At 38.7% G+C, this 24188-nt stretch overlaps 1 protein-coding gene across 1 annotated transcript in view; it reads right to left on the reverse strand.

The window, feature by feature from the left end:
- LOC136866773 (apoptotic protease-activating factor 1) overlaps positions 1-24188 on the reverse strand; it is a 279902-nt gene that overhangs the window by 118648 nt on the left and 137066 nt on the right. The window contains exons 12-13 of the mRNA XM_067143881.2: positions 1863-1983; positions 1594-1780 (exon numbers count right to left, since the gene is read on the reverse strand). Of these exons, the coding sequence (XP_066999982.2) occupies positions 1594-1780; positions 1863-1983 (308 nt within the window). The remainder of the gene's footprint in view (positions 1-1593; positions 1781-1862; positions 1984-24188) is intronic.

Consider the following 24188-nt stretch of genomic DNA (forward strand, 5'->3'; position numbering starts at 1 on the left):
AGAATGGCAGCTAATAGTGCTATCCATTATGCTACAGAGGTGGAATACATACATACATACATACATACATACATACATACATACATACATTGATGAAAGATTGGAGACATAGACTTTCCTTCAGATCACTACTTAATTCTTCTCCAGCCATCCTACATAATCCAAGATAAAAATCACTTTAGAGTAATAAATATGTATGTTAATTTTCAAAACACTAAGCCTATATCTAGTCATAACTCTGACAACAATTCATGTATAAGATATGAATTCTACAGTGGATGTCCTCATAACCACCACTTGGTTAATCAGCCATTGGATTAATTGGTTGGCCCTGTAAATAGTGCCGCTTCTGATTTCCCGCTGTCGTAAGAGTCTGCACTGCCTCTCACCTCATCCTGCCCACGGACAAGATGCAACTTGTTTCATATTGCCTATTGCTTACAATAGTAGATGCTGTTTTTACTAATTTCATAAGCCTAATATGTTTAATTTAACACGCGAGAGGTCGCACCCATGGCAACACTTTTTAAGTATTTGTTAATAATTTCGCTGCTAGCCGCTGTAGTACTTAGGGCGCTCGTTTCATCCCACCCCTCTCTCCCGTCTGACGTTGATTATCGTCAGTGCATTGCATGCTGCGTTCCGGAGTAGTTTTTCTTTCACTCTCGCATCTGCCGCGGCAAATTGCCTTCGAGCGACCCCTTGCGTAGTGTATTCTTACATGACTGCATTTCCAAGAAAGCTTCTTAAGTAAAGTTCATGAGGATTATGGTGGCTTTCAGTGAAGTGTGCTGCTGTAGTTTTACTGTTGGGAGATCAAAAGAATGCACATGCCTGGTGAGGCAAGGGACGAAGGGGTTTCCACCAGCAGAGCCAGTGACGCAATGGTTACCATTGTCAGTTGTAATCCAGCAAACTGCAAAGTGTGAGTCAATGTTTTCGTGTAGCAGATACGAGCAGATAAGAGCCGATCTGTCTGGGCAGAACAGGAAGTTCGTGCTTGCAGGCCACATTCCTAATTCTTACATTCTTCTCATCTCTACACAGTACCTTGAATTCTGACCAAATCATTCATTGAAATGTACAAATGCAAACGTTGAAGCAATTTGCTCACCCGCAACCTCTCGCTTTCTTTAAAAACTCACGTAATTTTACCAGATTTTGCAAAGAAATTTCATTAATTTTTTACATTGAGAAAATATTGTTACTGGGTAATTATGTTAGTACTAGGTGAAAGGCAGTTAAACAGGGTAAATATTTACATTTTTATCAGAACATTCACTGCAAAAGGAAAATAGCAGCTCATTAGAATATTAAGCATGAGCAATTTGCCTTTGCGCGACCTCTCGCGTTCTAAAACTGGTGCGACCTCCCGCGTGTTAAGATGCTTGAAACAGTATTCCTCAAGAATAGTTCTATTAATTACTGGACAGGCCCTTTATTTTAATACTGTTGGTTTACGAGGCCATTTTGTTATCGACCAATTGTCCGGTCCCAACCAGGCCGCAGTTAAGAGGGCATCCACTGTACTTAAAAGTATCAGCAGGGAATAGAGTTTGAGGTGGAAGTAAGCAAAATATCATACACTCTTACCAAGCTCGTCGTATTCATCAAGATGGCCACTTCTATATTCAAGTCCTTCTAAAGTCCATAATTTGACAGTACCATCTAGAGAACAGGACAGGAAATTAACTTCATCCGGACTCAGTTCTAAGTGTACAACTCGCTGACTATGACCACTAAAGATATACACCATGCGAGCATAATCCAGCTTCCATAGCTGAAACCATGAAAATTAAGAACATGATCACTTCACTTTACAAGCACCAGTCATGCTAATTACAACCTATCCTCATACTTACATATATTAACCCACTGCCACTTGCAATAAGAATTTTATTTTTATCAGCAGTAAAACAGGCAGCAAAAACCTCTTCTCTCAGAGGAACAGTCTGTGCATGTGATGTCATTTCCTGATCCAATCTGCAAATGAGATTCAATGATGAATACCCAATAATTCTGTCGAGAGAGATTTATTACGTATATTAAAAAAAATTGATAAAGGTAAAAATGATCAATAGCGCAAAAACATAAAATCATAATAGAACACATCAATGGGTAGCAAAAACAGAGGAAAATGTCAAACATAAAATGAATGCCTATCACAATAAAAATAATAATTAAAAGGTTTTCACAATGATGAGAATAAAAGGTTTAAGAAGACAGATAAAAAATTATAATACCTAGTTTTCATGAAAATATGCTTAGAATATGTTCTTTTTTAGAACACTGAAACAACACAAACATGTAAATGAAAAATGTGGTAAGTAAGTTGGCCCCCGGATTCCAAAATTGGATGGTTAACACCCAACAGAGGTAGTCAGATTTTTGAGCAGAAAAAAAAAATCCATATGACACTCCATGTCATATAACGTCAGCATCTAAAATAACTCTCGTGATATGTTTGGTGTTTATCTGACAAAATTAATTTAAAATTCAGCCATAGATTGCCCAATACAGATCCAGTTTATTCTGCCATCTAGTAGAGTAAAATGGAACATGAAAACTATGCAGTCAGCTTAAATGGCATCAAACTAAAATGCCTACACATGGTAGCTGAGAACATATTTATTTATTTATTTATTTATTTATTTATTTATTGATCATCATCATCATCATCATCATATTTTCTGCACTCCTCTATAGAGGAACTTACACTTATCAGCTCAGATATTATTTTATTTATATTACAAAACTATTTACAATGTGTTTATAATTACTACTGCTATTACTATTTTATTCTAAATGTTTACCAATTTAATATATTTTCCAGGTGTAAAAAATGCATAAACAGATAAATGAAACGTAACATATAAATAAGCTTATTTTTCACACTCATCAAGTTATACTTAACAATGATTTATGGTAACTATGACCACGGCAAAGTACATACATGCCCTATATGGCTGTTGATATCATCATGGGTCGCTGTATACCAAGAAGATCCTCCGAAAAAGTAGTATTCTACATCAATAAATATTCATTACCGGTATATCTTTTCTAACTTCCAGATCAAAATAAATGTGAAGAATAACTAGTAAGCAGTATACATAAATGTTGCAGTAAGTAGCCATGTGCACTGTCCTCACAAACTCAATAATAATATTACTGACTTTATGTCCCACTAACTATTTTTAAGGTTTTTGCAAACACCACGGTGCCTGAATTTTGTACTGCAAGAGTTCTTTAATGCTCTGTTGCATGCACCGCAGAATGAGAGTCCGCACTTTATTATTTTTTGGTACCACAGTCCCAAAAAGCAATGTGGAAGGGGCTGGCTTCTTATAGCTTTCTTCTGCAACAATACAAATGCCGTGATGGGGTGAGGATGTCTCAATAACTGCCGAGCTGTTAGTTATAGAGGCTTATATTTGTGACCGGTGTTCAGACTGCTGCTTTTCATTGTTACATTGTACCGTTTTATTTAATTTTGGAAATGTGAAATCTTAATATATTGTTTTTACTATTTTAACTTTCGGGACTGGTGAAGAAAATTATTTATTTATTATTTGGAACTATAAACGAACATTGCAAGAATTATGTTCAAAGAAATTGTGGTATTTAAAATTTCATGTAGTTGTGGTTGCACCAATTGTTTATTGTAACTAGCATTTGTAGACTTTAAGGTATTAACATTTGTGGCAGGGTGTAGCTACACGTGTCATTGTTAGAAGGATTGTTCTAGTTGTTTCCGGCTTCATCAGATAGAATGATCTCGAAAAACGTTCTCATTGGTAGGAATAAGAGCATTTTTTAATTGGCAAATGTGGATGTCAAGTGAGAAAATTCCATGACCTGATTGGTCACGTGTGATTGCATGATTTACGGTTTCTTGTGCCTCCGCATGTGCGGAGTTTGTTTGAGCGTCTTTAACATCTAACCAACCTATTGAGCGGACACGCTCTGCATCCGTCTCGTCTTGGATCTCCAGCCCAGGGTAAGTGCTATTCATTCTTGTGTTTCGGCTTTTAATGTGTTTTATGTAACCTCTCCTAAAATGTAAAATATTACTAGTGTGTCGGCGTTTACCTTTGATATTACTCATTCGCCAATTTAAACATCAAATTTGTTTTCGGAGGCAATTCTATTTCCTGATTGAGTGAATTGTAATCAATGTAAAAAATTTAACTTTCTTTTCTGGATTTACGATATTATCAGTCACTTGTAAAATTTTGTTTTCCTTTGAGTTTGCCTCCCGTAGTTATGCGTCAACCTCTGGATGAAGTTTAATTTCCTTCTGTCCTTAAAAGTTTGATTTTTCAGTTGGTGTCCTTTTTTAATTTATAATAATAATAATAATAATAATGTTATTTGTTTTACGTCCCACTAACTACTCTTTTACGGTTTTCGGAAACGCCGAGGTGCCGGAATTTAGCCCCGCAGGAATTCTTTTACGTGCCAGTAAATCTGCCGACACGAGGCTGACGTATTTGAGCACCTTCAAATACCACCGGACTGAGCCAGGATCGAACCTGCCACGTTGGGGTCAGAAGGCCAGCACCTTAACCGTCTGAGCCTCTCTGCCCGGCCTTTTTTAATTTGATTTGAAGATTAATATTACGTACCTCATGTGTATTAGTTTTCCCAGTTTCTTAATTTTCATCTACTGTTTTAATTACTTATTTGGTTCATTAATTTGTTTTGTACTTTTATCTTCTTTTGTTAATCATTAAACTAAGATTCAAGGGTGAACATTGGTTTCCTCCTTTTCCCCACAACAAATACGACCTCACGGAACTCAATAGGGTTTCCATGCCTCTTCCACATCCTTTCCACAGTTGTAGTTTGAACTACCTGTAAGCTAGGTTTACCTCGTGTATGGTTTGATTTTCATATATTTATAAATTGACCCTTTTATCCCCCATTATTCATAATTATGTTTGGACTCCGACCGCCACAATATTGTCAACTGCAGACTTGCAGGCATGTATCGGCGAGGTGTTAATTGTACTCACTCTTTTGATAAGTCATTCATTCTTCCATTATTATTTATTATAAAATTATACTGTATATATGTATTAGTTGCAGGTGTAGTAGTGGGTGCATTTTGACTTATTTTCTACTCATGATTATTTATTGTGGGATAAACACGATAATATAGAATGAGCTATGAATACTGACTCTGCGTCCTCTTTCGAGGGAGTTATTGAGATTTATTCCAAGAGCTACGGATCAAATTGAGCAGTGGTTGGATGATGACGAAGTTGATGTGAATGATGACAGTGTTTGAGACATCGTAAATGATATTGATCATAATTCTGAGAGCGATCAGTCCACGTGTGAAGAAGGCGTAACTGAAAGTGAGCAGCATGAAATGTATCTAGGAAAGGACGGGACCCAGTGGAACCATCGGCCTGTAATGAATCTTAATAGAAGGGTCAGGCAACCTGAACATAATATAATAAAACACTTGCCTGGAGTAGTAGGAGTTGCCAAAAATGCTAAGATGCTGGTTGATGCACTGCAATTATTTTTTACAGACAAAATGCTGCAAGAAATTTTAACACGCATATACCCTTACATATCAACAATTTGTTTGAAATTCTTTCGACCCCAAGATGCAGCCAATATCAATCTTATTGAGATGAAGGCATGTTTAGGTTTCCTGTTCCTTGGTGGGGCACTGAAGGTTTCCCACAATATACAAGATCTCTAGCAAATTGATTGTACAGGAATCGAATATTTCAGGCTTACAACGGACATAAATCTTTTCCGTTTCTTCTTCAATATTTGAAATTTGATGACATCAACCCCCAAAACCAGTGTAAATAGATGGACAAACTCGCTGCGATGCAATACTTTATTTATTTTTAGAATGTTATTCTTTTACGTCCCACTAACTACTTTTCTTTACGGTTTTCAGAGACACTGAGGTGCCGGAATTTTGTCCCTCAGGAGGGTTATGTGAACGAATTGGATCCATTATATGTCACTGTAATATTTGTCCCAAATGGAAGATAATAATTGCTTTTACTCAAAGTGTAAAACCTGTGGTAAATTAAGAAATACTACAAAATATTTTACTCATAGAGAATAGTATGGATACATACTTTACTACCTTACAACTACTTTCTCTGCTACGTTGCAGCGCTTCCATATGTGTTTTGTTTCCCTAACACTTTTGTGTGTGATATCTTTGCTCATTGAAGTTGTTTGAATTAATTAGGTGTCGTTTTCTTCATGTTGGTCATTCATTTTGTGCCCTAACTCATTCATTAAGTGATATATTTATTGGTCAAGGGATTATGCTATTTTGCTGTTTGAACTAGTCATATGGACAATTAGAATTCACAGACATAGCACTCCCATTCATCGGTGCTAGCCCTGGACCCGAAGAAAAAAAAACAAAAGACGGCACGACCAGCGGAATGTAACATAAGGGAGTCCTGTCTACAGCCCGTAAGTATGTATACATATTTCTCTAGATATTTTTCTAGTAACGACGGTATTTCTTAATTTACAGCATTATTACATTTTTTTTGTGTGTAAAAGCAATTATTATCTTCCATTTGGGACAAATATTACAGTGACATTTCGTGGATCTAATTCGTTCACATCACCCCTCAGGAGTTATTTTATGTGCCGGTAAATCTACTAACACGAGGCTGATGTATCTGAGCACCTTCAAATACCACCGGACTGAGCCAGGATCAAACCTGCCAAGTTGGGGTTAGAAGGCAGACAGCCTTAAGGCGCACACTAGAGTGAAAATATGCCTCACCAAATTGTAAAAAGATTGGTTAAACCTATATAAAAATCTGGTAATAACGTTACTTGTGACAACTGGTTTCTGTCTGTTCCTCTCGCTCAAGATTTTCTTGAAAATGATAGACTAACACTTGTTGGAACGATTCGTAAGAATAAACGTGAAATTTCCCCTGTTATGACAACTGCCAGCAACCGGCCAATGGAATCAAGAGTATTTGCCTTCAGGAAAAACCTAACCCTTGTGTCATATAAGCCAAGAAAGGACAAAGTTGTGTTGGTTATACCTACTTTCTATGAAGACAATTCTATTGATGACTATTGAGATGGATCAAAACCCTCAATGAATACCTTCTATAAAGACACAAAGTCAGGTGTCGATAAGGTGGATGAAATTAAATGCACTTACTCCGTGGCAAGAACATCACAACATTGGATTTTGGTTGTGTTCTTCTCTTCCCCAAATATTGCTGGTATAAATGCCTATATACGAGGCGTGTTCAAAAAAAAGACCGAACTGTGGCTAGAAAAACTTTATTATGTAGCTTACATCATTTCACAGACTGTCCCCTTCAAAATAGTCCCCTGCACTATCAACAGCGTGTTGCCAACATTTCTTCCACTTTTGAAATGCTTCCTGGAATGCACTTCCTTTGATGGCGCGAAGTTGCCTCGTCGCATTCTCCTTGATCTCTTCAATGTCTTGGAAACGATGTCCTTTCAAGGTGGTTTTCAATTTGGGGAATAAGAAAAAGTCTGCTGGAGCCAAGTCGACCGAGAGAGAGGCATGTGCTGGCGCATTGTCATGGTGCAACATCCAGGATTTGTTTTCCCACAGTTCAGGCCTCTTCCTGCGCACAGCATCTCTCAAATGCGTTAAAACATTCTGGTACAGTTCTTTGTTCACTGTCTGGCCTCGGGGTACAAACTCGTGATGGACAATGCCTTTCCAATCAAAAAACACAATCAGCATCACCTTGATGTTTGAACGACTCATTCGTGCTTTATTCGGTCGAGGAGAACCTTTCCCCACCCACTGTGATGATTGCCTTTTGGTTTCGACATCGTAACCGTACACCCACGTCTCATCTCCAGTGTTTCCACAAACGTTTTCCCAACTTTGAAGCAGAACTTCATGCACACGCGTTGTTCCTCAAGCTGTTTCATTATAGAATTCGACGAACATGTGACACGCAATCACTTCAGAGGCTCTAACTCAACTGATAATGCAGGCAATTGAATGCGGAAAGCAGCGGTCTGTTGTCAGAAGTTGCCGCTAGGCGCCACCACAGTCACAACTCGCTCAATGTTGCGGTTTGCGCGCAATTTACAAAGTTCGGTCTCTTTTTGAACACACCTCGTAATTTTCGAACATAATCGCAAGGAAAGGTTTTTATGAAGATCTTAGCCAAGCACCTCCTCACAGACTACTTCAAATCATAGGTTCAACTTGACCACATCCCAATTACAATCAAACTTCGTCTTCGGGAAATCTTGAGACTTCATGTAAAGCCACCAACGAGGCCAGGAATAGAATTGACCCAAGGGAGAAGCAAATTTCTGCAATCAAAAGAAAAACACACCAACAAGGTTCCAGTAAAGTATTCTCCCAAGGAACTTTTTAATGGGTGCACCAACCCAGGGGGGGTCTCTTCCCGCATCGCGCTCACTTGTTTCTCTCCTGGCTGCCTTCTGCGTGACGTCATGTGATATGATACAGCGCTGGCCCGTCCTGCTGACACGTATTACCACTACAGTCTAAAATGGTCATAACTTCTGAACCATTCATGCAAATAATGTCCTGACAAGGTTATTGTAATCCTTATAAAATACTGGAGGAGGTCAAACAATTTATTTTGATGAGGAACTTGAGGATAATATCGAAATATTTATTTAATTTTAAGGAGTTATATTTTTTACCGCGGACTGTAGCATAAAATCGTTTCTAGAGGGCAGCCGGTTGGAAATAGGTATGTGCCATCGCGGACTTTTTTGCAGAGGATTCTATGCTCTACATTTCGTACGCTTACACTTGGGGTCTATCGTTGATGGTTCACGCAGCGTAAGCCAAGAAAGCAAGTGACCGACCAACCGACATTTTTGTATCTTTCTACGTATTTACTGTATATCGGATCACGGATACATAATAATTTTATAGTGGTTCACTACGTGAACAGTGTTCGTGTTGTCAGTATCTGAAGTAGAACCACTGTACTGATTAAAATGCAGTCAACATATTATGGAAACGTGTGTGGCGCTATAAATTGTCGGCACGTAAAAGAACTCCAGTGGGACAAAATTACGGCACCTCGAGTCTCAGAAAACCGTAAATGTTGTTAGTGAGACGTAACACAAATCACATTATTATTATTTCGCATATTATAAAGACAATAACGACAACAACCATCATAGCCAGTTAGTTTGCTACTGTGATGGCATGACAATACTTCCTCGTCAGCAATGCTTGGTTATTGAAACACTTTGTAATAAACTCTTGAATATCTCCATTATTACATCTCGTACAGTAAAAAGGTGTCAGATATAAATGACTGACTGAAAATAATATTTTCTATAATTATTGTTATGTGCTAATAGCCGGGCTGAGTAGCAACTCAAATGTTAGATCGCTGGCCTTCTTAGCCCAACTTGGCAGGTTCGATCCTGTCTCAGTCCGGTGGTGAAGGTGCTCAAAAACATAATTAGTGGGACGTAAAATCCAATAACATTAACATTATTATGTGCTAATAACTTATATTTCTGAATACATTTCGAAGCCCGTGAAATAATACAGTATCCGTGATCCGATATACAGTAAATACGAAGAAAGAGACAAAAATGTCGTGTGAGAAGAGACCTGTTACTGGATCTCGGTTATTTCAAAAGGGGGCCTTACACATCCCAGTCATGAGTGGTTAAAAAATATAGCCCAGTTCGAAATTTCATTTGGTGTATTTTACGGTAAGGCTGTATCCAGATGCAAAAACGTGAAAACTCTTATTTCTATTATTAAGTCAAAATTTCCAGTATTCCATGACAAAATAATTTAATAATAATAATAATAATAATAATAATAATAATAATAATAATAATAATAATAATGTTAATGGTTTTACATCTCACTAACTACTTTTACGGTTTTCGAAGACGCCGAGGTGCCGGAATTTAGTCCCGCAGGAGTTCTTTTACGTGCCAGTAAATTTACTGACACGAGGCTGACGTATTTGAGCACCTTCAAATATCACCGGACTGAGCCAGGATCGAACCTGCCAAGTTGGGGTAAGAAAGCCAGCGCCTCAACCGTCTGAGCCACTCAGCCCGGCGACAAAATAATTTGTCTCTACGTAAGGACCAGGACATTTATTAGGATATGGCATTTTAATGTAAAGAGTAAGGAGCTAGCACTGAGAAAATATGCCAATAAGAAGGCTAAGCTTTGGGCTGGTTCATCGAGTAATTAAGACTCCTGACACGTACGTTTTAATAATTTAATATAATTCTATAAAGATGTCGATATGATGCATATTTTCCTATGCCATTTGATCCAAATATTTACTTCATCAGGAAATAAATTAATTATTTTCAGTTACATGGCAATATTTTATTTCTTATCGTATTACTGGTATATGTCATGTATTTGATAGTTGATGTTCTACCTTCTCAGCATGTGACGAAATTTAACGCATTTTCACGTTTTTAAATCTATTGGAAGTGCCGTAACTTATTGAATCGGACTAAACCAGACTATTATTTGATGAAAGATTGAGAAGATGTTTCACAGGCACGAGAACTCACAGGCTTGCTGTACTGCGACTGTGTACCTTACTCGCTATCGTTCATACCGCGTGACGTCAGAGCGCTCCAGCCAATGAAAGCTTCAACCGCCAGAGTAGCCTACCTTATATTCTAGTTACCTTGGCACCAACCTGCCATTTTTACAGACAGGTTTTATATAACCTAGTTAAGTGCTAGTTACATACAGTAATATTAATACATATCCGAGTCACTCGGTGCTCCAAATTAAAATGTAAATACTGTAAAACTGTTTATTAAAATGATAAATTTTCATTATTGCAACAATTACACCAGAGTTTAAATGTTTAGCTTGACTATCACATAGTGTCGTGAGCGAGCGGTGTCTGGATTAGCATGGAATTGCATGCGAGCAGTCGATTTCGCATGATGTCACAAACTTGTATGGAACTCCGCAGCAATAGAGTGGTACACCCTGGTGTTTCATGATTATGAACGAGCAGTAAAACAATAGAAGATTGAAATACTCTGAAATACTCTCTTATATCTTATTTGTGCTAATAACACTAAAATAGTACAATTTTTCAGTTAATGTTTACCTAGTTGATACTATTGTTAATGCCCCGAGGGGAATAGATTGAAATTTGATCAATTTCATTTTTTATGTAGTATTCCACGCTTGGCAACTCATTCCTGTCACGTGTTTCTGGAGAGAATACCGCAGTCCAGATGTTGCAAAAAGTACATCTGCCTAGAACATGCCCCCGCACAATTGTACAATGACTGCTGTAACAGAGCACACATTATAATCAACGTGGAGTCACACAATGATGAATAAAGACTGAATCAGTTGTACTGACTTTCAAATACACAGTAGTGGAATCCGTCAGGAGATGATGTTCATTTTTCTGTTCATTATGTGCAAGAATGAAGAGCATATAAAAGTATTTGAACTTGTTTGTGTAAAAATCCTTGCCCTGTTTACTATATAAATGTTATATCTTTTGTATATGGTGTTTAAAGTCAAACCTCCCAAAGGTATCACCAATTTTGCCGGGTGTTTGGAGGCTTGCGTGTTCAAATAATCCTTAGAGCTATGCCAGCGGGAGCACATGCTCCTGGTAGGGCCACCCAAGCCAGAAAGGTCTAAGGTGATGATCCAGACTAAGAATGATACCCTGGTCCTCCAAGTTGGGGGTTGGGCGGAGGGTTAACTCCCCTACCTCGTAAAAGGGCAAATGTTATAGATACCTTAACACATACTACAGGAAAAGCTGATAACTTGGTGACGACCCGGCAAGAAGAAAAAGGTTATGAGAAGGAAAAATGATATAGTAGCAAGGTAGAATATAAGGACATTAAAGAGACCTGGCAAGCTGAAGGAGTTAAGGAATGAACTGGATAAGTATGGAATGAAAATAGCAGCATTGCAGGAACCAAGATGGAAGGAACAAGGGATGACAATGTCTGGTCAACATATCCTGATGTACAGTGGAGGAGAAGGCAGTAATGGCACAGGATTCCTCATACAAAAGTCTATAAAGCAAAGCATGATCAGCTTTACTGCAATCAATGATAGGATGTGCTCTTTGAGACTTTGGGCAAAATTCTTCAATGTTACAATGTTTTGTGTGTATGCCCGTACAAGGGAGGCAAAAGAAGAGAAAAAATGCATTTTACACAAAATTGGAGGAAGAAATTAACAAAGTTTGAAGACATGACATGAAAATGATCCTTGGAGATCTAAATGTAAAGATTGGAAGAGAAGAGGTGTACAAACACACAGTAGGGAAAGAAAGCTTGCACGAAGTCAGTAAAGATAATGGTTTGAGACTGACTGGCTTTGCGAGTGGGAAGCAGACGGTAATCAAAAGTACTTGGCACCTGCGGAAAAACATAAAGGAGACATGGATATCACGAGATGGAGTAACAAGAAATCAAATAGACCATGTTATCATAGACAGGCAGCATGCAGCAGATATCATGGATGTTAGAAGTTGTAGAGGTGCTGATGCTGATTCAGACCATTATCTTGTAAGAATAAAATACAGACAAAAAATAGACTTTGCGAGGACGGAAAAAAGTAGTGGTTTGGCTCAGAAGTCTACCGTCCGAGCTACTCAGCCTGGCCTTTCAAAAACTCAATTATTCACATTATGTATGGAGAAGCAAGACTGGGTACACTGAAAGAGCAATGCCTGAAGATAATTCCTGATAAGTGATCCCCCTTGGAGTGGGCTGTAGTTCTATCTTGCTCCATCCGCTGTTGTTGGAGGGGTAAGTTACAGGCATGACATAAATGGCAAAAATCGTGCATGAATTTGGGTAATAATGATGTCCCTGTAGACTACTTGGTCCACTGTTTTTTGGATTCTGTGCAGCAGCATCATCAACAAAATAAGGGCCCAATATTCCATGACCAGACACAGTGCACCGTATCGTAACCCACACACTGTGTAGTGGTTTCTATATAATGAGAACAGGCCACTGCACGATTTAAACTGATCATTTGTTGGTGATAGCATTGTGCATTAATGGTTTCTCTGGGCTTCACGAGTTCATAATACACCTGGAAATCCAGGTGTATGCATAACTTTTTGCCGATTTTTGTGGTAAATAAAACATGTAATTTTCAAGGGAAATTAATTTTTTGTTTATTCAAAATATTGGCCATCGGCTTCTACACACTTCGCCCATCTTTCAGGTAAGTTAAGAATACCATGCTAGAAAAACTGCTTTTATTTTGCAGCAAACCATTCGTCGAGCTATTTTCCCAACTTCCTTAAAATTGTAGCTGTTGAGCTACTCAGCCTGGCCTCTCAAAAACTCAATTATTCACATTATATATGGATAAGCAAGACTGGGTACACTGAAAGAGCAATGCCTCAAAATAATTCCTGATAAGTGACCCCATTGGAGTGGGCTGTAGCTCTATCTTGCTCCATCTGCTGTCGCTGGAGGGGTAAGTTGCTGAAGTTGCTGCTCTGCGAGCGTGTCCCATTGATGTGAAGAGGTGATAGATAGTGCCAGGTCGGGGAAGTACGGCGGGTGCAGAAGGATGTCCCATCCAAGCGATTTCAAGGAGTCTTTTACTGGTTTTTCTGTGTGGGACGGCGTATTGTCGTGTAACAAAATCAATTTGCCATGTCTTCTGGCCCATTCCGGTCGTCTTTCGATCAATGCGCGATTTAAATTGATCATTTGTTGATGACAGCATTGTGCATTAATGGTTTCTCCGGGCTTCAAGAGTTCATAATACACAATATCGCTCTGGTCCCACCAGACACTAAAGCATGGTCTTTTCGCCGAAGGTATTTGGCCTTAATTTTGAAGGACCCGTTTCACCAGGTGACAGCCACGATTTTCTTGGCCTCGGTTTTCAAAATAAATCCATTTTTTGTCACCCATCACAATATGGTATAGAAATAATTTTCTTTCATGGTGTTGAAGCAAGCATTTTACAAGTGACTTTGCGATTTTCCATTTGCCGTTCATTCAAATAATGTGGGACCCATTTACCGAGTTTATTGATCTTCCCCATTAATCGTAAACGTCTGCTGATTGTTTCTTGTGACACATTTAATGCTTGTGCCAATTGCTGTTGAGTTTAATTTGGATCATCCTCCAGTAACGCTTGCAATTGTTCATCTTCGCACTTTTGTGGTCTCCCAAAGCATGCACTTTCTTTCACATTGAAATCACCACGTTTGAATTATCAAAACTATGTCTTACAGGTTCTATATGTCTTTTCACAAGAGTTTAATCCTGATGTAAACATGGTATGTCCAAACCTCCGCCAAAGAAAGAGTTGTGATTCACCGAGCGTGTAGTACCGACCTCCACCCCGTCAACGTCTTGTGTTCGAACGTACAGGGCTGCGTATCGCATCCGATAAACAGTGTGAAGATCTGAACTTCTGAATAAACAATTAAACCTGGATTCTGTTCACTTAGTTTATTGAATACATTCACAATGCTCTGTCTACGGTCACTTCTGAGCGGTTTCCCTCTTTTGTGCTTCACTACACACGATGGTCCTACCTCTTGCTCCATTTCTCTCACTATCGGACACTGACTGCTGCTGCAAAATGCAGCACCTTATCTCCAAGCTGTTCAGCTTGGGACTTTCCCTCACAACGAGAAGACTTCCTGTATTACACCACACCTTGTACCTTCATTTCTTGTTATTTAATCACTATTTTATATAAAAAACATATATATATATATATATATACATACACACACAAAATGGTATATATGACAACCATATTTTAATTTGATTTCGTACTGTCCCAAACTTTTGAAATGTAATAAACTAAAATTAAATTAAATTAATGCCACGTACTACTTTTCTTCGAGGTCGCATACAGTCGAGTGAGTGCGACTGTTGCTTCTCCAATCACCTACGTCTATGTCCACGTGCAAAGGCAATGTGCACCGCCTAATTGTTTACACCAGGATTAAACTTTCGTGGAAAGATATTGTACCAGGAAGGCATAGGCCCTGGCACATATAAGCTATAAATTTTATTTTCTAGCATACAATTCCATTCCGATGCATGAACAGCTGTGTGAGAGAATGTTCTCGTACCTACTGCACTCCACGAGGGAGAACGCAAGTCAAGCAAGGTCACATGACGTCACCGCCGCCTGCAGCTTACTTCCCCTACAGAAGTTTCTCGGCTATTTTTATAAGTTTTTTAAACGCCTGGACCGATTAACACGAGGCCAACGCTGAATTGTAGCTAATGTACTGGAAGTAAAACCGTGCAAATTTGAAATCAATCCATCCAGTGGTTTCCGAAATATGATAATTTAAAGTTTGGGAGGAATACTCGCCCCTTCATCACCTGATTTCGAGTGCTGCTCGCCAGACCTGTATATATAGGCCACTGGGCCAAGGCCATAACCAGTCCCGTGTACAGAGTGTGTGTGCACAGTGTGTGCAGAAAGTATGCTCCGTCGTGATTCGCGAGGGCATAATCGTGGCCGTAATCGAACGCTGTTGAAATAGTGAAAGAACATCGTACCGTACGTAAGGTTTCCGCCGCACCACGACGACGGTAAGATTCTAGACGTTTCTCAAGGTGAATTATGGTAATATAATACTTGTGAATTTATTAACGGAGTGAAGCTATAATTGGGAGTTAGAATTGAAGTGTCCAATATTTTACGGACTAGTACACAACATCGTGAACTTTACTAATTCCACATAATTCTGAACTGTGACAATATCCTAAATCATTGTGTGCGGTAAACTGAAATCATCATTTAAAACCACTTCAATCAGTCTAAGACATATTTCTTTTACGATAATATATCAGTGAACTGTGTGAGACTGTATTTACTAGTCATTCGTCCCATAACAGGGTAAAAATTAACTATTTTCCTTGTGCACGTTCTCGATCTTTCAATCACCACTGTGGGAAACCCAGTGAACATTAAGGACTTTTTACAATACTATTAAATAGTACAGACTAGTGTGGTGTACATATAACCATAAAAATCGCCTTAATCTGTTAATAATATTTGTTCAGAGACTGTTACAAATCACATTTTCAAGTGCTTATGGACTGTGTTCACTACTTTACAATCGTATTTCAGACATAATTAGTGACGATTATGAACTGTGTTTTCTACAGCGTGGACTGTGAATGTTAATTCAACACCATAAAATCAGTGTAAGAATAGAACTGTGCTTTACGACAGTGTGTAGTATTAATATCCGTGATATTTGTGAATTCAATACTGCCAACTGAACTTTCCATGTTCCGACATTACCTCCAAGAACAACGGAAATCTTGGCAAGTACTACGAGATCCTGCTACATAGAACGTCGCTTCCAACGAGGGACTTACATGGTTTCTTCGGTTATGGTACCCATCGAGGGATGTCGACGTGGGAGATAGACGTGGTATCTTCACTGAACATCACCGGTGTTGAGTTCGAGCCTTCACCCGCACTCCGCGGAATGTTCCAGACACCAAGTCACCAACTCCGACACTTGTAAGCAGATCATCTCGTATTTTGAGTGAGTAATCACAACTGACTGACTCTTCAACTGATCCGGAGTGAACTTGATCTTTTATTTTCTTTTTCCTATGCATTGTTTTTCATGTTTTAATAGGCTGATGATGACCTGGACTAGGGTCAAAACCGGTACTACTTCTACTTATTATTAAATATGAATGTAATCAATGCATTTCTTATTCTTTTGTATTGAATAGGTTGAACCTCTTTATTTATTATTTCAATTTTAACTGTGACTATTTACAAAGCACCTAGTTCAGTACAGTGCTCTTACAAGTGCTTCGTGTGGATATCAATTCATAATTTTATAGTCATTTAAAAGAAGTTCAAATTCTGCTATAAATTCCTTTTCAAAGTTATTAATAAATTCACTTTACCTAGATGAACTTTAGGATTTTCAAGTGCTTTATTAATTTCATTTTTTGCAATTCAAACGAATTGAAAGACATTCAGCAAGAGATTCACATACCCTGTGGACCGGACATTTTTCTACTAAGCATACTAGGGGTGCACTTGATTATAAAAATATAAATAAATATTAAACCAGTCAATATTTTATCTTTAAAGTTGGTATGGGTACTCTCCAATGCCCCTAGTGGTAGTGGATCTGCCTTTATAAAACCATCTTCAGCGTCAATTCCTAACACATCATTAATGTTTACATCGTTGTTGTCATCAGAATCACTTGAATAAATAAGTACACTAGGTAAATTATGGCCTGTAGAGGCTTGAAAATCATTTCCACTATCACTCTCACATTCAGTTTCCATTAATTCATTACACTATTTCCATTTGAACGATCATCGGCATATAATTCTTCTAAAATATCGCCGTCAGCTAACACCGTATTCCGCGGGCGCTCCATCTTGTCATTGACTGAACCAGCAGAAAGAAAGTCGACGTTTCAAAACTAAATCAAAGAATAAAAGAGGCCGTGAATAAAAGAAAAGTGGCGGATATACATCTATGATTTATTCTACTCAATAAGCACGTCCGAAATAGTTCAAGATATGGTCAAGAGATGTCACAGGAAGACCGAAAACAATGTCATAAATAAAACCGAGATTTCTCGGGGCGTCACCTACCGCTGGCGAGCGTACTACGAGATTTCTCGGGGCCCGTCACCCATGTGTTAATATATATGTCTCCAAAGTTTATTATGCTTTCTTATCTATTCTTCACCCGTCATGTTCCTAATTTCACTTGACACTCCGATTTTTTCCTAATGCTCTTACACACGGTTTCCACTGCGCTATTTGCTAGCTCATCGTGAATGCAATTATCTTGATAGTAGGAAATCATTATTACCATGGCCTCTACTTTCAATTTGGCATAACTGGATGGCGTGAATACTATAACCTATCGATTTGGAAACTACTCGGTGTCGGTGTCGTCGATATATTGGGATCTTCCCTTAGCACAATTATCACTATTATTATTATTATTTTGTATATACAGGGTAAAGTGAAATTCGCGCGCTCGGGCGTCGCAACGCGACTCCTCACATGCCAGCAATAAAAAAAGTCTCTCTCAAAAGTTCGTCCTTCGAGTATATCCGGCAGAAAAAGGGCGTTGAAGAGTGGCAATCTGGCAACACTGTAACCACATGTAGGGTAACTACCTCTGTCAGCACATATTCTTTATGCTGTACAGTTGGTGCAGTGGATACAGTTTTGGGTTAGCTTTCAGGAGGTCGAGGGGTCGATCCTGGGTTGAAGCGTATGTTTTTTTATTTCATAAATGTAGTCCAGGTGGTATGGTATCTGGCAACTTAAACGTCAACAGCGATTGCAGCGGGTCCTCTAGAAACCATTTGCACTTACATACTACGATCCTACAAACAGACGAACAATTGTTTTCATTGGTCAGCTTTGAAAGACGCCCTTTCCACGTCGTGGGTGTGAATTTATTCGCCCCACTTCCTAAACTAGATGCGAAACCTGTTTCCTTTGTACCCTCCTCCAATGATCTCATAGATTAGTGTCTGTCTGTTAGGTCATCAGCCCAGAGGCTGGTTGGATCCTCAAATAGCACCACCAAAGGTTATGCGGTTATAAGGAAACCCAAAAAACCAATGGCAGCACCAAAATGAGGCGTACTAGGCAAGACGAGGAGTGAGGTAGTTTGCCATTGCTTTCCTCACTGGGTCAGAAAGTACTATTGCAGCACGACTCACCCTATGAGCAGCACCTTTCATAACACTCAGATGCACTAGTCATGCTCCGAATATCATTACTCAGCACTACCCATACCCCAGCAACTTCCATATCGTCACAGCCCTGGGTGTTGACTGGGACTTCGGTGGAAGCTACGCTTTACTCTGGCCTGTGCCAAGAGATGAATGCAAAAGTACTGTATCCATCAAGAAATGACAGCAGGCAGACATAGATTAGTAGCAACTGTTATTCTTGCCTCGTTCAGGTCCATTACATTTCATTAGGGCTTACGTTACCAGTAGGCCTAGCAAAGTATTTGTTGTGTTCAGCGTTACAAAATGTTGTCAATGTAGGATACATGTGACCTAAGGTACGGTGTCTTACTGTATTAGAGAATGTAATGTCCGATGGAAATTAGCAAATAAAAAATTGCGCCTCAACCTAGGATCGTACCCTCGACCTCCTGCATGCCAACCCAAAACTCTATCCACTGCACCAACTGTACAGCATGGATAATTAATGCAGACAGAGGTACTTACCGTACATGTGGTTAGTGTCGCCAGATTGCCACTCTTCAACGTCCTTTTTCTGCCTGATATACTCGCAGGACAAACTTTTGTGAGAGACATTTTTTTATTGCTGGCATGTGAGGAGTCGCACTGCGACGCCCGAGTGCGCGAATTTCGCTTCACCCTGTATATATATAACCCCATCGGGTTACACACTCATGCAAGAGCGAACGTGTTGCCAACTTTGTGTCAGCCTAGCTGGCAAGTTGTGTGCTACATTAATGGTGCTAATGGAGAGTGAGTTAATAATTTTTCACTTACGTTCTTGTTCTCTTTTTTCTTCTTTCTTCAACACTTATTTTGTTTTCTTCTTTTTAGATATTACTTCACACCCTTTTTATGGTGCTCCTGTCGCAGTTCTAAATCAAAATTTCAAAGTTTTCCGTTGGTTGGCAATATAATCTGCTGTCCACACATTTTTGGAACTTCACAAATTTGGTTTTTAATGAGTTTAGGACAATATTTTAAAATGAAGAACATCAAATTAGGAAAACATTTTACTGTATCTTCCACAAGATTTTATAGATTTTGAGGACTACATTTTCAATTTCATTAATCATTCCATAACATCTGTGACTCATTCTTCCTCTTGATGTTTAAAATACAACATTTTAACTTAAATTCTTTTTATTACATAAGAATGTAAGACACACTTTGTAATGTCTTCCTACTGTATAACCTAATGCAGCTGAAGACGGACAAAATATGCTGAAACATGTCCTGATCACTAATTTTGTAATGTTTTTGTAATTTTAAATTGTAATTAAACATAATTGTATTGACTAGGTGGACAACTAAACTTGTATTTTATTATATAAAAACCTACATGTTACAAAATTAAATAAAGTGATAATATCCTACATTAAAAAAAGGTAAATGCAGCTTAACCCTATCCATTACATACCAAAGAGGAATGCTGGTTATCTTCCCGTCACCGCAACCAAGTTCACACAAGAGAGAAAAGTCTTGCCATCTACCTTGGATGCTGATACAGCTCACTGTAGCCCCTTGTGAGGAGGACCTCACATGTCGCTGCATTGATCGAGATTCAGATAGATGCATAAGATCCAAGATTACCCTATTTATAGGTGTGAGCTGGGTGAAGACTGGCCGACTTAATTTGAAATACGAGTAGTGTCAACTTAGAAACAGAAGACGTAAGCTTTCTTGTGCCAACCCCTAGCCTGTTACAATATTCTAGTAAGTCATACCCAATCCAAGACCCTACGTGGCAATCCAAAATCAAAAGTACTAATAAACTTGAACATCCAGTACTCTTCGTAAAGTTTAGCATATTTCCATACAAGTTCACCATCCTCAGGCATTTAAGGTGTTGCCTACCACTAGGGAGAGGCTTTACTGATGGTAATAATAATAATAATAATAATAATAATAATAATAATAATACAGTAGAGTCTCGCTCATCCGACACTGGTAGACTTAATTCAGGCACACCCGGTGTGGAGGGTGCGACCATGGGACAAACACTGGCCTGACCGCTGGCGGTAGGACGGTTTTTTTTTTTCTTCTTCTCAAGGACAGGTACAGTGAGTCTTCAGTCATTGTTCATTGTAGTATTGGTTGGGTGCGGATGTTATAGTTTTCATATCCTCTGTGAGTATAGCGAGTAAATGGAAGAAAGTGATTGTTTTTATGGAAGACAAGTTGATTGCATTAAAGAGACTAGAAAAGGGGAAATTCTTCAAGATGTGGCTTCAGATTATGGTGTTGGATGTGTTGCAGTGGGAGACTGGAAAAAACAGAGGGAAGAAATTGAAAAGTGGTGCTCTACCAGAGCAGAGAAAAACAATGAAAAAATGTGAGTACGAAAAAGTAAGTGAAGCACTATTTCTTTGGTTATCTCAATACCGGGAAAAAGGCCTGCCAATATCTGGCCCCATTCTGCAGGAAAAGGCTGTGTATTTCCAGAAGGAGTTTAATGAAAAGGACCCTAATTTTCCTGCCAATGATGGGTGGCTTGATCGGTGGAAAAAAACGGCACGGCATTAGGCAGCTTAATATCTGTGGAGAAAAGTTTCTTTTCGTAAGATATCTGGAATTTTTTCATTCAATACTGCATGTACTGTACAACTGAATTTATAATTCAATAGAGTACCGTAAAACATGTCGTTTTAGCACTAGCGTATAGCCTTCCTGTTTCAGTTCATTTTCAAAGTTATTCTGTATTATCCGACATTTTCGGTGATCCAACGTAGTCCAGGTCCCGTTTAGGTCGGATAATCGAGACTCTACTGTAATAATAATAAGAAGAAGAAGAAGAACCACAACAACAACAACAACAACAACAACAACAATAATACTGTAATAATAATATAATAATTTGTGAAGTGTGTGATTGATCCACAAGAGCTATTTTATTTTGCTCAAGTCTACCGGTATACTGGTGAGGAACCCCCTATCCGCCACCTGGGACATGCCACATCGGAGTATCACCTCTCTACCTATTACAACAAAGCAGCAAGAGGGAATCAATTGGTAGCAGAATTATGGAAGAATGCAAATGAACAAACCCTTCAAAATTTATATAAACACATCAATAGACATCCAGAACACTGAAGAAATGCCTGAGGAATGGACTACAGCAGTAATCCAGCCACTGCATAAAAACTGTGATAGATCGGATTCCATTAATTATCGAGGTATATCTCTGCTTGATGTTGCTTATAAGATTTTATCTAAAATGATATAAACAAGAATTCAGGAACAACTTGACCAGGAAACGGGAGAATATCAAGGAGGATTTTGACCAGGATGAAGCTGTCCTGATCAAATCATCAGTCTTAAACAGATCATGAAATACCATAGAGTTCGTAACAAGAGATTAATCATCACTTTTGCTGATTTCAAAAACGCTTATGACAGTATTCATCGCGAGTCACTACTGAAAGTCCTTAAAGAATTTGGTTGACACCAAAAACTCCTCAATCTTATTGAAATCACTCTTAAGAATACTAAGTCGAACGTCAACTTTAGAGGGGAATTGTCAGAGCCATTTGAAATCCACAATGGACTACGGCACAGAGATGGACTCTCGTCATTATTGCTTAACTGTGCCCTGGAGAAAGTCATGCAAGAATGGGTAAGGAAATGTCATTCAAACATCATGATAAGCAGAAATATTAAAATTGCCTAGCATCTGCAGACGATCTTGCATTACTAGCAAAACAATGTGGAAGAAGCTAAATTTCAAATTGAAGAACTCGAGAAAATTGCTGCAAAAGTCGGACTGCAAATCTCATTTGAAAAGACTGAAATGATGCCGACCTTCAGAATTGAAACACTAAGCCATTCACCTAGACAATGGCAAACAAATTAAGATTGTGAATAAGTTCAAATATCTTGGGGACATTATAACCTGGAACACAAAAGAGAAAACATCGATCGACAGCAGAACATCTAAACTGGAAACAGCACAGCGAATCACTTGGCTAACTTATTTTTTTTAAATTCTCTGTCCATGAATGCTAAATTTCAACATTACAATACAATCGTAAAACCCGAAGCAACTTATGCTAGTGAAACACTCATCAAGTTGAAAACTAAATCATCAACCGATAAATTGCAGAAAGTAGATAAAAGAATCATCAATAAGACACACCAAGTTGATGGCCAATGGAAATTATTACCTAATGAAGTGATATATCGTGAAAGCGAATCAATAACAGATATAATGCAAAAAAGGAGAATTGCCTTTTTTTTTTTGTCATTTATTCAGACTGCCAGAAACCTGATTAGCAAAGCATTTACTTCTGGAAAAATAAAACAAGCAACACCTGGTTCACACAGGTCATGAATGATTTAGAATTAAATTTATCAATACTCCAATACTCCATGTATTCACCATGTGATGTTGCAGATGAGGATGAAGTTGACGAGTTTTATGAAGCATTGAGTGATATCGTGGTCAGGGTCAACAGCAAGGATAGAATAGTGCTAATGGGTGAATTCAATGCAAGAGTTGGGAATAGAACTGAAGGATACGAAAGGGTGATTGGTAAATGTGGGGAAGATTTGGAAGCTAATGGGAATGGGAAGTGTTTGCTGGACTTCTGTGCTAGTATGGGTTTAGCTGTTACGAATACATTCTTCAAGCATAAGGCTATTCACCGCTACACATGGGAGGCTAGGGGTACCAGATCCATAATAGACTATATCTTAACAGACTTCGAATTCAGGAAATCTGTTAGGAATGTACCGGTACGAGTTTTCCGGGGATTTTTCGATGATACAGACCACTATCTGATCTGTAGTGAACTATGTATCTGTAGGCCTAGGGTAGAGAAAGTGAAATCTGTCTGCAAACGAATAAGGGTCGAAAATCTCTAGGACGAGGAAATTACACAGAAGTACATGGATATGATTAGTGAGAAGTTTCGAACAGTAGACAGTAAGCAGGTTCAGGATATAGAAAGTGAATGGGTGGCATACAGGGATGCTGTAGTAGAAACAGCAAGGGAATGCCTAGGAACAACTGTGTGTAAAGATGGGAAAAGGCGAACATCTTGGTGGAATGAAGAAGTGAGAGCAGCTTGTAAATGTAAAAAGAAGACTTATCAGAAATGGCTCCAAACAAGGACTGAGGCAGACAGGGATTTGTACGTAGATGAAACAAACAGAGCGAAACAAATAGTTGTTGAATCCAAAAAGAAGTCATGGGAAGATTTTGGTAATAACCTGGATACACTAGGTCAAGCAGCAGGGAAATCTTTCTGGACTGTAATAAAGAATCTTAGGAAGGGAGGGAAAAAGGAAATGAACAGTGTCTTGAGTAATTCAGGTGAACTCATAATAGATCCCAGGGAATCACTGGAGAGGTGGAGGGAATATTTTGAACATCTTCTCAACGTAAAAGGAAATCATCCTGGTGGTGTTGCGAACAGCCAAGCTCATGGGGGAGGA

The sequence above is a fragment of the Anabrus simplex genome, chromosome 3, assembly GCF_040414725.1.
Source record: "Anabrus simplex isolate iqAnaSimp1 chromosome 3, ASM4041472v1, whole genome shotgun sequence".
NCBI lineage: Eukaryota > Metazoa > Arthropoda > Insecta > Orthoptera > Tettigoniidae > Anabrus > Anabrus simplex.